The sequence below is a fragment of the Palaemon carinicauda genome, chromosome 21 (assembly GCF_036898095.1).
Source record: "Palaemon carinicauda isolate YSFRI2023 chromosome 21, ASM3689809v2, whole genome shotgun sequence".
Classification (NCBI taxonomy): Eukaryota; Metazoa; Arthropoda; class Malacostraca; order Decapoda; family Palaemonidae; genus Palaemon; species Palaemon carinicauda.
Window position 1 is genome coordinate 2,743,426 of NC_090745.1, and position 14,866 is coordinate 2,758,291.

At 33.7% G+C, this 14,866-nt stretch overlaps 1 protein-coding gene across 1 annotated transcript in view; it reads left to right on the forward strand.

Annotated features, from left to right (window-relative positions):
• tyn (trynity) overlaps positions 1 to 14,866 on the forward strand; it is a 55,316-nt gene that overhangs the window by 30,315 nt on the left and 10,135 nt on the right. Inside the window, exons 4-8 of the mRNA XM_068344781.1 lie at positions 4,208 to 4,329; positions 4,819 to 4,963; positions 8,811 to 8,923; positions 9,593 to 9,762; positions 10,530 to 10,585. Of these exons, the coding sequence (XP_068200882.1) occupies positions 4,208 to 4,329; positions 4,819 to 4,963; positions 8,811 to 8,923; positions 9,593 to 9,762; positions 10,530 to 10,585 (606 nt within the window). The remainder of the gene's footprint in view (positions 1 to 4,207; positions 4,330 to 4,818; positions 4,964 to 8,810; positions 8,924 to 9,592; positions 9,763 to 10,529; positions 10,586 to 14,866) is intronic.

Genomic DNA, 14,866 nt, shown 5'->3' on the forward strand with positions numbered 1-14,866 from the left:
CTCGCTATGAGTCTCGAAATTTCATATTTGCACTAGCATGATTTTTGGTTCGGGAGGAATTCTAAGCATTGGACTTATTTAAGGTTCAGCTGCCGCTTCGTTCACATTAAGAGAAGATTGTCACGTCACAGAAATGAGTTACCATTGTATACATATTCATTTTATTATATGACAGCCAGTGAAGGTCTTGAATTCGAACTTTTATTTCGCGCAATAAAATTTAGAAAACCACAAAGGACGATGGTGGCACATTCAAAAACTGTAAAATGGGGTATTGTTCTATAAAAATTTGCTCCCGTTAATTGAATCTTCTTAATATACGAATAGGCATGATTTATTAATTGAAAAAATGGTTTTACGATCGCATGGCCTTGCAGTCATCAACTGCAGTTATTGACGTTTGGCCAAACCTTTGAATAAATAGTCTAACTGCAAGGCAGCAGTTTCCACAGTTATTGGTATTTTGTTAAAAAGCAAGACTCCAAGGCTGCAGCTGTCCTTTTAGTCGCTTTCTACGACATAGTGTTAGTATTCTTACACCCCTACCACAGGGCTTTGTAAAGATTTCACAGCTGATAAGAATGTCACGACGGATATGGTGTGGACACGTGTTGAGAATGGGTGATGGGGAGGAAGTGGGGAGGGGTTGGGAGGAACCTTTTAAAGGGGGAAGATCGAGAGGATGGCAGATAATTAGATGGCGAGATAAGGTAAAGGGTGATATAGAGAAAAGAGGCATTGAAGAGGGCGCCTCAAGCAACCGACCCCTTAATGTAAATATAACGGAGGGAAAGAAAAAATTATTTCACGTAATATAATTTAGAAAGTCCATAAAGGACGATGATGGCAAATTAAAAACCTATAAAAAAGGCGTTGTTTTATATAAAAAATTATATCAAAAATATATTTTATATCATATATTTTATACTATATTTCATATTCTAAATTTTATATGATATTTCATATTACATATTATATAAAATTATATTTTATATTAAAAATAAAAAAAATAATATAAAAAATTCGTTAACCGAATTTTCATAATTTATGAATATTAACAACCCTAGGGCGTACGCAGGTCTATGTCGGTCCTGGGCGTACCACAAGGAAGAGAGCAATTATCTATAGCAGATTTTCAAACACGTTTCTTCCAGCTTCTCAGTGAACGGCTTCACTCTAGATCCCGCCCTTTTTACCTGAAGTAGCATACTGATCACGTTCAGAAAGACATTAATGCAATCACTGGTTACGCCTCGTTAATCGCCCTGTCATGAAAAGACACCGCTTAATCCACAGTATAATTCACACAAAAGGTTGAAACGCATTCATAGTTTTTTTTTTTTAATGCGTAGTTACACAAAATCGAAACAAGAGCTGAACAGTATATTGGGAGTAGTGATGGAAATAGAGGTACTGGGAAAGAGAAGTATCAGATAAGATCCAAGAAAGTAGACTGAGGTGGTATGGTCATGTCATGAGAAGAGATGAACTGTATATTGGGAGTAGAGTGATGGAAATGGAGGTACAGGGAACGAGAAGGAGAGGGAGACCAAAGAGAAGGTGGGTGGACTGTATCAAGGATGACCTTCGATCAAAGGGATTAACCGGTGATGAGGTGTGGGACAGAGGTAGATAGAGAACGCTGGCCAGAAACATAGACCCCACATAGAAGTGGGAAAAGATGCAGACTAAGAAGAAAAAGACAAAAAAATCGAAACACTCATAACTCAATTAAAGTAGCATACATAAAGTTTTCTTATATAACTTTATATAATCTTTTATAACTATATATTTTTTCTTATATACTTTTATATAGTTTTCTTTTGTAATTACATAATTTCAAGTTTTCTATCATGTTAACTTTATAATTACCCTATTAAAAAAGAAAAAATGTCACTTAAATATCCAGCAATAAGATTATCGTTCATGAATTAGAATACCGTTAAGAAGTTTGTAAAATAAACAAAAATAATAAAATTATAGCCTTATTTTCAAGAAAACATTGTTACAAAAAGATGAAAACGAAGTGAATTCCCCCCCCCCCCCCCCAAATAACTGACTATCAATTCCCCACTAATCAATCCCCCCGTTATCATAAAGTTGAAATATTTTTCCTTTAAGTAAAACAATAAAATGTTACAATTTCTTCTGGTGATTTTCAATGGCAAGAACACACGAATAGTCGTTCTTGATTTAGAATTATACATAATAAAAAAATAATTAATTTCTTTATTTTAGATAATGTGGTCTAATTGTTCATTAGTTCTCCTGTAGTTTATTTATCTCCTTTTTTCCTTTCCTTACAGGGATATTTTTCCATGTTGGATTCCCTGGGCTTATAGCATCCAGCCTTTCCACCTAGGGTTGTAGGTTAACTAATAATAATAATAATAATAATAATAATAATAATAATAATAATAATAATAATAATAATAAGGAACTTCACTATCAGTCACAATAAATGACAGACCTCTGATCTAAATTTTCGGTAAAACATTTTTATTATTATTATTATTATTATTATTACTTGCTAAGTTACAACCCTAGATGGAAAAGCAAGATGCTATAAGCCCAGGGGCCTCAGCAGGGAAAATAGCCCAGTGGGGAAAGGAAACTAGGAAAAATGAAATATTTTAAGAACAGTAACATTAAAATAAATATTTCCTATATAAGCTATAAAAACTTATGACCTAGAATGACCTGCCATATACTAAACGCTATCCCTGTGACCCTTATGTACATGATAACATTAACTTTATACTTATGACCCTTATATGCATGATAACGTTAACTTTATGCCTGTGACCCTTATATACATGATAATGTTAACTTTATGCCTGTGACCCTTATATACATGATAACGTTAACTTTATGCCTGTGACCCTTATATACATGATAATGTTAATTTTATGCCTGTGACCCTTATATACATGATAATGTTAATTTTATGCCTGTGACCCTTATATACATAATAACGTTAACTTTATGCCTGTGACCCTTATATACATAATAACGTTAACTTTATGCCTGCAACCATTATATACATGATAACGTTAACTTTATGCCTGCGACCATTATATACATGATAACGTTAACTTTATGCCTGTGACCCTTATATACATAATAACGATAACTTTATGACTGTGACGCTTACATACATGATAACGTTAACTTTATGCCTGCGACCCTTATATACATGATAACGTTAACTTTATGCCTGCGACCATTATATACATGATAACGTTAACTTTATGCCTGTGACCCTTATATACATAATAACGATAACTTGCCTGTGACCCTTATATACATGATAATGTTAACTTTACGCCTGTGACCCTTATATACATAATAACGTTAACTTTATGCCTGCGACCATTATATACATGATAACGTTAACTTTATGCCGGCGACCATTATATACATGATAACGTTAACTTTATGCCTGTGACAGTTATATACATGATGATATTAACTTTATGCCTGCGACCCTTATATACATGATAACGTTAACTTTATGCCTGTGCCCCTTATATACATGATAACGTTAACTTTATGCCTGTGACCCTTATATACATAATAACGATAACTTTATGACTGTGACCCTTACATACATGATAACGTTAACTTTATGCCTGCGACCCTTATATACATGATAATGTTAACTTGATGCCTGTGACCCTTATATACATGACAACGTTAACTTTATGCCTGTGACAGTTATATACATGATGATATTAACTTTATGCCTGCGACCCTTATAACATGATAACGTTAACTTTATGCCTGTGCCCCTTATATACATGATAACTTTAACTTTATGCCTGCAACCCTTACATACATGATAACGTTAACTTTATGCCTGTGACCCTTATATACATGATAACGTTAACTTTATGCCTGTGACCCTTATATACATGATAACGTTAATTTTATGCCTGCGACCCTTACATACATGATAACGTTAACTTGCCTGTGACCCTTATATACATGATAACGTTAATTTTATCGCTGCAACCCTTATATACATGATAACGTTAACTTTATGCCTGCGACCCTTATATACATGATAACGTTAACTTTATGCCTGCGACCCTTACATGATAACGTTAACTTTATGCCTGCGACCCTTACATACATGATAACGTTAACTTTATGCCTGCGACCCTTATATACATTAAAAACGGTAACATTCTCATATTTATTGCAGACAAAGTGTGCAACAGACCCTGGACCTTTGAGAGAGTTCCTAACAAGATGATCAAAGCCCTGGACAACGCTCTTATCTTCACGTCTACCAAGGAGGCTTGCTTGGCATCTTGTCTAAACGAGGTGAGAGAGAGAGAGAGAGAGAGAGAGAGAGAGAGAGAGAGAGAGAGAGAGAGAGAGAGAGAGAGAGAGAGAGAGAGAGAATCTTCCACTGTATAGTCTTCCACTTTTTAGCAATGGAACTAATGATTTTAATTTCTATTACAGTATATAAGTTCAATGCAGTAATAGTTTCTCTTACCACTTAAGTGTCGTAAAACTTCAACCTTTTATTTATTTTTCATCCCCAGGTTTAGAAACAAGTCTTGGAATTGTATAAAAAAAACTATTTATCAAAGTATTTCAACCATTACATTGTAATTTTTAACCTTTTTTCTTAATAGACAATTGGGGCTCATGCAGACTTCAAAATATAGCGGACACAAATTACTTGGCAAGAAATTTCGTTTATATTTCCCACAAATCATACTAATAATTTCATACCCATGTGTCTTCAATATTATTTTAAATGGAATAAATCAATTAATTAATTCATTTCCGTTTCTTATACAGCGACGCTTTGTTTGCCGGAGTGCCGAATACAACTACGTGACCCTACAGTGCCACCTGAGCGAACACGACCGTCGATCGGTCACAGAAAGTGTGGAGATGGTTGATGTCCAAGGGGTCGATTACTTCGAGAATCTCTGTCTTGGATGTAAGTAATGAATTTGAGAATCTCTGTCTTGGATGTAAGTAATGAATTTGAGAATCTCTGTCTTGGATGTAAGTAATGAATTTGAGAATCTCTGTATTGGATGTAAGTAATGAATTAGAATTATTAGAGAAGCTCTGTCTCAGATGTAAGTAATGAATTAGAGAATCTCTGTCTTGGATGTAAGTAATGAATTTGAGAATCTCTGTCTTGGATGTAAGTAATGAATTAGAATTATTAGAGAAGCTCTGTCTCAGATGTAAGTAATGAATTAGAGATTCTCTGTCTTGGATGTAAGTAATGAATTTGAGAATCTCTGTCTTGGATGTAAGTAATGAATTAGAATTATTAGAGAAGCTCTGTCTCAGATGTAAGTAATGAATTAGAGATTCTCTGTCTTGGATGTAAGTAATGAATTAGAAAATCTCAGTCTTGGATGTAAGTAATGAATTAGAGAATCTCTGTCTCAGATGTAAGTAATAAATTAGAGAAGCTCTGTCTCGGATGTAAGTAATGAATTACAGAATTCAGTCTCGGATGTAAGTAATGAATTACAGAATTCAGTCTCGGATGTAAGTAATGAATTAGAGAATCTCTGTCTTGGAGGAAAGGATTAAAACTTTATGAGAAATCTTGAAAACGTTTATCTCTACATATATATACTAGCTGTTAGAATGGATTAAAGATATGGATCACAGATGAAAAAAAAAGAACCTTAATATTGTAAATTGGCTATTATCATTATTTTGTGTTATGATTTACTAGGATAATCCTAAATCCAAATGTAGCAATAGAGGTCTTTATCGTCCGGAACATGTGGAAACCTTACTTTTAAAAGTTAGAAATTGCTAACAGATATAAAACTTGCTATATCAAGTCAAATTAAAATAACTCTCAGGTAGGAATTTCTCTCTTCGCTGCAAGGTGGAATAAAAAGATACAAACAACTTGTTAACACCCATCTTTATAGGCCGCTAATATGGATAAGGTACAGAACAAGATGAAAACATTAAGAGCGTCTCAAAGTTATTATTTCTTGAGAAGAATGCTTCATTGTCATCATCATCATACTTAGGAAGAAAATACATCCAGTGTAGAAAATAATGGTTGTCCAGCCAAGTCCCTATATCAAACCTTAAACCAGATGTTTAGTCAAACCACTGTCTTTACTGTGGCTATAGCTAGAGAGGCTTTCATCACTTGTACCATCCTCATTACATAGTGAATTAATGATAATAGAATAAAGAGTACTGATGTCTGTATACCTAGACGACAGCTATTAAACCTCAGGGATCCATTAACTTCTAATTGGTTATAAAAGAATTAATATTGCAAACGTTACATTCAAATTGAAGCTTTGTTGCAATGAGGATGAATAGATATTAAAAAAAAAGAGGACTTGAGCAATCCCCTTGAGCAACGTTTCGACAAAATCTTAATCTAAACACGACTATTATCAGCACCCTAATCATCGGAAACAAACTCGTTCATGATGGTAATTGCACTAATCATTCCAAGTAATGGTTGTCGTCATTATCTCCGTCACGTAATCACTCCAATTAAACAATAAAATTACACATCGCAGATAATAAAAACGCCCTAACGGAATCACAAGATAGAACGCAGTGTTGAAAGAAAAATGAGGAGAAAATTAGATTGAAAGAAACATGCACTAATCAAAGAATAAATGCACACACTGACGATAATAGCAAAAACGCCCCAATGGGTCAAACAAGAGATAACCCAGTGATGATAGAAAAAATGAAGAAAAATTAAATTGAGAGAAACATGCACTAATCAAAGAATAAACGTACTCACTGAAGATAATAATAAAAAACACCCCCAACGGGGAAACCAAGAGATAACCCACTGATAAGAGAAAAAAAATGAAGAGATGAGGAAATTACATTAAAAAAAATACATTCCCACAGAATGCGGTTCTTAACGGACTTGTACTTTCTCTATCTTGGAAAAAAATATTTCATCCCGTGATATTGCCTCAGGAAGAATGATTTGACAACTTGTAAGTCTTTCTCAGGTGGTAGGAATCGTTACCAAAACGTGCCCCATCGCAGAGCATCTCGACTGGATGAAATTAAGTAGTTTTTGTTGCAATGCGAAGCTTTCGAGGACGTGATTCAGTTTGTTTTAGGCGTTTACGTTTTAAGAGTAGCATTATTCAAAGCACCCAACATTTAATTTCTCAGGGCGTAATTCTGTTTGTGTTTTAAGATTTCAATGTTCTACAGTAGAAAAATTCAAAGTACCCTCCATTAAATTTCTATGGGAAATATTGAGTATTTGCGCTCTCTCTCTCTCTCTCTCTCTCTCTCTCTCTCTCTCTCTCTCTCTCTCTCTCTCTCTCTCTCTCTCTCTCTCTCTCTCTCTCTCCTACTGCAATACTTTAAAAAAAGGTGCCGTGTATCTTTCTCTCAGTTCTACATTACCTTTGCTTCATTGCCTCAATAGAAAGGAATTTTGTCATTTCACTTTAGCACTGCAACATTACATTAGAGCCTGGATATTTCTACTATCTTCAATAATCTTACCATAGAACCTTTCATCATATGACCATTACTTTTTCAAAATTGACGTTTTTAATGTTCTTACTTGTATGGCCCACTATGTTCATAATTGATTTTGAATTGCTATAAGTTAAGGATAAAATATCAACTATTTCAATGATTCTAAAATATGAGAGAAAGTATACTCTTTATCACAGCTTAACGGTCGCCCAATACATCTTGCTTTTGACGTGATTCAAGAACAATCTCATTCCCAGAAAATTAACAGTAGTAAGGTACAGTTGGGTTGGATGTACGAATATGATACGTTCAAACACGGGTGATAGTTTGTGAGCCTAAATTTAACAGTTTTAGGCTCTTGAAGAGTGGCTTTAACATAGATATATGTCTACTGTAGGTTCTAGAGCCTTTAAATGTGCAGCCCTGAAACTATAAAATAAGCTCCCACGAGATATCCGAAGACATGCTTCAAGAGGAAACTAAAGACTTTCCTATTCAGCGAGTGATTCGATAGTGACGATTTAACAGTAAGCGAGCAATACGCAATGTGAATGTTGAATGCTTTCGAGCGAACATGATAAGATGACTATGAGTACAGAATAGGGTTCCCCTGCTGTATAGGACCGGGAAAGCAGCCCTGTTAGTAAATGTAAGTAGTAACATACTGCAACTTATGGACGACATCATTCCCACTCTTACAGGAAAGAAGCCGGTTCTAACGGTAAACCTCGCTCGTGGCTTCTTTGGCTTTTTGCAATGCCAACGAACAATTCACAGTAATCAAAACGTCATTTCTTGCACTCGTGACCACATCATCTAATGCTTTCTTGACAGATACGTTTCACAAGTAAATCTTTATCATCTTGTAAACGGTACAAATTGATCTTTGTTGGTGAGACGTCACCTAATGAGATGTATTTAACTCTGAATAAAATAATTTGCGTAGATCAACTCTAAATGAAATAATTTGCGTAGATCAACATTAAATAAAACCATTTGGGTAGAAGTAATAAAAAAAATAATTAAAAAGACAACTAAATAAAGCAGGAATAGAAAGGTATGTTTATTCCTCAATAAATATCTGAAGATTGCAGTAGCTGCCCAAGAAATTAAGACGAGACTTGAATAACAGCCAACTAAATTGAGTATTTTCAACAGTACAGTTAGCTGAAATAAAAACATCAAGAGAGAGAGAGAGAGAGAGAGAGAGAGAGAGAGAGAGAGAGAGAGAGAGAGAGAGAGAGAGAGAGAGAGAGAGAGAGAGCTGATGCAGGTTTCTTTCCAAAGACTGAAATGATTAACCAAAGAAATTGTCTTCTTTACAGCCTCGGAATCGTGCCAAGGAGAGCGTGATTATTTGGAACCCCAATTTGGTGTGCCTGTGGACAGGGTGTCACATTATGTTGATATGCACTATTACGTTGATAAGGAGCTCATGGTAAGGATACAATTACAAGGTATAATAGAAAATGCATGTTGAAATAAATCATAGATATAGTTGACAATACCTCATGGTCGTGTTGATCACTGACTTTTACAGATTTTCTTTGTTTGTGGGTTCTAATTCTTAAAGAGATACAGATTCGTAGAGAATTTTTAGTATTTAAATATGTATGATACACACGAAGCACATTTAATGATATTTGATAGGTAGAATAACCTGAAGGTTGAAGTATCATGATTACTTTGACAATATCTACAAAGTACTGTAATATAATAATTAATCCAACTAACTTGAAATTCTGGAATTACTAAGTGGACCATTATCATAAACACCAAGAAGATGTGAACTGTATATTATTATTATTATTATTATTATTATTATTATTATTATTACTTGCTAAGTTACAACCTTAGTTGGAAAAGCAGGATGCTATAAACTCAGGGGGCTTAAGATAAAGTATCTAACACGTTTCATTTCAAAGCTAATTTATGACTTAAACATGCAAGTATATTAAATAACACTGAAGGAACATGTGGACCAATAGGAAGGCTTCCCAAAAACTAACAGGATGATGATGAGAAAATAGAACTTGATATATGAAAATGAAATAAAAGGTTTTTGAAATGCAGACCATAAGAAAAATGCCTCTCTTATATTCCTCAGGCTAACAGCGATGCAGCCTGTAAGAGAGCGTGCGAGATCGAAAATGAGTTCCTCTGCAGGTCATTCCTCTACAAGGGTCCCCCAACAGGAAACTCCTACAACTGTCAACTTTTCCACCTAGATCACTTCACCCTACCGGATGGCCCATCTACATTCCTTTCTACGGACAGGTAAAAAGGAAAATTACGTTTTCTTATCAGTTTTCCTATAATCAAGAGGAAAAGTAAACACATTTTTCCTGATCTGGATTTATAAAATTATTAGTATTCTTAAGCATTGTTCAAGTTTGTTTTATAATATATTTTTTCAAAGTGTCAAGCTTGGAAGAATAGTTTCAAAATTGTTACTCCTCATCGTTATTATTATCATAATAATCATTACTGCTAGACAAGCTACAACCCTGGTTGGAAAAGCATGAAGCTATAAGCCCAAGGGCTCTAACAGGGAGAAAAGAGCCTAGTGAGTGTAGGAAATAAGAAAATAAATGAACTACATGATAAGTAAGGAATAATTAATATAAAATATTTCAAGTTCAGTAACAAAGTTAAAATGGATCTGTTATATATAAACTAAGAAAAAAAGACTTATGTCATCCAGTTAAACATAAAATAATTCGCTGCAAGTTCGAACTTCTGAAATTTATTACACCCGGATAGCTAGGTCGGTAGCATCGCGGGCTTCTATTTCAGAGGTCCCGAGTTCGCGTCCCCGCCAGGACACGAATACTGTGAGACCTTCTACTGGGGGTACTCCCCAGGGTGGCGCCTGGGGGGGAAGTTAGAGGGGGCTAGTGATTGTCCCTGCTGGCTTATGGTCGCCCGAGGAGAATGATGTAGATCATCTCAGTGGAGACCTAACCCGCAACTTTAACTTTTTTTTAACTTTTAAATGAAGCAAAATTCCCACAAATTTGATATACTCTTCGTATCTCCTACAGACCGCTCTTGGACAACGGAGAACGCACTGGCACCTACTTCGAAAATGTCTGCAAACGTAAGTTCTGTAACATGCAGCAATGTCCTCACTTACTACCAATAGAAAAAAAAATGCTTTCTAAAAAAAAAAAAAAATAGTTAAAACTAGTAGTAGTCTTGATAGAAAAATGCATGTAAGCTGCCCAGCATGTACAGTATGGCTCAATTCAGTGCAGTTTTCCAAATAGTTAACAAGCGCATTGAATGCTAACTGAGAAATAGTAATATCATATAGTTTTGGCATTGTAACTCCAGTATGCTTATAATGATGATAAATGCAATGAAACAGCTTACAAAATTGACGCACTAAATAGCTTTGATATTAGAGGGCTCACACAGCTTATATTATGTAGTTACACAGATTGTTATGTGTTGCACAACTTTATAGATAAGTCTAGCATATCAAAAAAAAGGAAAGATATCTGAATGTATAAAAAAGGTGATTAAGAACTACAGCATTTACTCTAATGCTGTCCTTAATCTTTTAGACTTAAAAGCAATGACAAACTACTCCTAGCCTTAATTTCCTTCAAACGGTATCCTGAGGACAACTTTCTTCCTATCATAACAATTTTTTTTACTAACATCCAAGAAAAAAAAACTTCCTTTTCTTTAAGATGTCCTTTAACATTATTATTCCTTTCCTCATTCTTCTTCATCTACGGACTGAACTATGTAGACCTTACACTGAACCAACCACCTCAAAATAATACTTCAAACCTAATACTTTTGCAAAGATACAGTATTTTCTCTTTCTTTATCCTTGAAATCTGACCAAATACTCTGTCAGTATGATCTTAGTTTACCCCTAAAGACTTGAGAAGTCCCTTACCATTTCTCCAATATGCTAACAATTTCCATAAATTTATGCTTCCTTAACTAATAGTTAAGATGCCCTTGGTATTGACAGATGCAATTTCTACTCTTAAATTCATATGATTTGCATTTGAGTTGGTCTTTCACTCTGTAAATTTACTAACCTTACTAACAACCTATGCATGACACCTGCTTGTTGAAGCATCATAACACAAGGCACATGAATAATACAAAATTATTTTTCCAAAACCACTAGACAGCCACATTCTTTGACTGGCCTCCACTGACCATTCCCTTTGACCTCAAATGACCTTGCAGACTCGAGGGATAATATGATCTGTAAGCAGGTGACCACCAGAGACAATCGATATATAACTCAGATCATGTGTTTTGACAAGGCATCCATCTCACGCCAAGTCAACATCGAAGGAGTTGAGATGCTCGGTAAGACTTAGGACTTAGATCAGTCAAATGCTTGAAGTATCTGTGACTTAGAGGACTTTGTCTCCTATTTACTGGTAGGACTGGCTAAGACTTGGGAACAACTACTCTTCTAGGCAGATAAGTCTAGACCTTCATCTGCTTAAGCGGCTGAAACATGAATGACTTTCTGCGTCTTGGCTCCCCAATTTCATATCGAAAACTCTAATATGGTTGATATGGTCAAAACTATGACTTTCTCAGGAAATTGGATTTTCAGCTATTGGGTCTCCACAAACTATCAAAAAATTATTATTGTTCAAGTGTAAATCATATCTGGTTATTTTCTCGTTCTAAAATTCTTCATTACTTCGGTTTAAAAAAAAAAATAAAAAGGATATAAAAAGGGATTTTTTCTATAATTGAGAAATTACAATATTTACCTTTCACAAAAAAAAAAAAAAAAAAAAATACGTTCTAAACTGCATACTTCTGCTTCGGTGACTATAATGTCTGCTGTACTCTGAAGGTAACTAAACTCTCCATATTTCCCCTATCAACATCACTTCTCTTAGCCTACTTGCATGTCTCCCATATATCCATCACCGTAATGGACCATGTTAAAATAATAGGAGTAAAATAGTGAACAACAAATTTAAGAATTTAACCCTTCAATACAAACAAGAGAATATTAATTTTAGCCAAATCATTAATGAATACAGATCAGCCTGATATAATTATAAAATTATATAAAGAAAAATCTTAAAATAAATCTTTAAAGTAAAACTATTAAAAGTTTCTTAGGGTAAAAGACTTCAAGGAAACTAACATGTAAAAGTCTACAACAAGAAAAGCTAAATGTCGACATATAGTTTTCGAAGTGCGGGTGATGATTATGAAAATATAACTTTTCATTATAACGTTGAAATGATGGCACCAACTTTGTAACAAAACAATATAAAAATTTACAATGACTGTATTCCAAAACGAAAACCTGGAATCATAATAAATTTTGAGTTAGATTTCAGGAATTCAACGCTTTGTTACCACTGTATTCCAAGACAAATACCTGCAAGCCCAATAATTTTTGAATTAGATTTCAGGAATTGAACGCTTTTTTTTCGTCTGCCTGTAAAACCATCAATTTTAAATGTAATCACGATTGCTCTAATGAGAACTCTAGTAACATCTTGTCAAGTTGATCCAAATTTGACCCCTCAAATTTCACGAAGTCCTAAAATAAAAAAATAAAAAAATATCCTACCAGTTTTACTTAAAAAAATAAGCATTTGAAATACAAATAACATTTAACAATATTTTTTTCATCCCAAGGCTACTTTCAAAACAGCAAATGAAAAAAAAAAAATAGTTATCAAATAAAAAATTCATATTCTGAAAAATCTTATTACAAAAGAATCGAACTGGCTGAACACAATATTTTCTTGGTTACTGAATGATTGTTTTTTCATTAAAATATCATCATCAAAACTTTACTCTTATGACGACCTCCCCCTTCCTGATAAGTACAGATTCTAAAGACTCTTCTGTGTCAATTGGTATCATTCTTAGGTGTAAAAGTGGGTTTATATGGTCGAACGGTTAGACAGACATGCATTTGAAGTGATTTTCGAAAGTGTGAACGGGGTATTTGGTTGTCAAACACGTTCGTCGAACGGTTCGAAGAAAGTCTCTTCACGCCTGACTTTTGTGGTCGGGGCTTCACTGTCCACAAACATTATGCATTTGTGACTCACTCCACCTCTTCGAATCGTTTGACAAGAAGGTTCGACAACCAGGTTCGACAACCGGGTTCGAAAAACCGTTGGACCGTGTAAACCCAGCTTAAGACATTTAATTTTCCCTTTATCGTCATGAACTGATAATAAAGAACTTATAAGGACCTTGCTGTGGAATTGGACCTCTTACTGTGAGGTTTGGAACCACAGCCTTGTCTTGAGGAAATACAAAATCGAGTGTTTCTCTTCCTTCTTGTGTATCCAAGTATTTTCCACTTTTCAATGCTGTACATATACCATCGTGATTGCTTCGAAAACAATTGAGATCTAAAAGTTTTTTTATTCCACAACTTGTATAAGGTAATCAAAGTATTGTTGTGCATGAACTATTAAAAGGTTGTAATGGGCGTTGCATGACACTGAGCATGAAAAATTCTATGCAGATTAAGATATATATATATATATATATATATATATATATATATATATATATATATATATATATGTATATATATATGTAAATGGACATATAAATATATTACATATATATTTACATACAAATGTGTAACATATAAATACATTCAATATATATATATATATATATATATATATATATATATATATATCTACTATAAATGTCTACACACACACACATATATATAAATTTATATATATATATATATATATATATATATATATATATATATATATATATATATATATATATATATATATATATATATATATATATACATATATATATGTATATATGTATATATATACATACATATATATATATATATATATATATATATATATATATATATATATATATATATATATATATAAATATATGTATATGTGTGGTTTAAGCAACAATTAATACGTAATATACTTTAACAAGCGTAATCTATCCTTATGTATTGTAAAATATATACCTACGGTTATTGAAATTCAAAATAATCTACACCCCTCATAAAAGAAAGCGTAAAATAATAAGTCCATTTATGCCCGAGAGAAGGACGCAAACGAAGAAAATTTGAAATAAGATAAACTGAAGCTCCAACCAATCGTGAAAATCAAAAACAAGTTTCAAAAGATCAAACTAATTCAAAGGCATCGTGATATATGTTTTTACTTTCGTTACCAGCGAATAAATATGAATATATAAATAATGTGAGGATCATATTTACTTTCATATATTTTCATATCTGACGAGTAGAGTACAGTCGAACCTGGAGAGTGATCCACCTCTACTGGCGATCCATCTGCCCTAGTGATCCCCTTTTTTCTAAGTCTGGATCTCCCAGAGATCCCCTTTTTCTAAG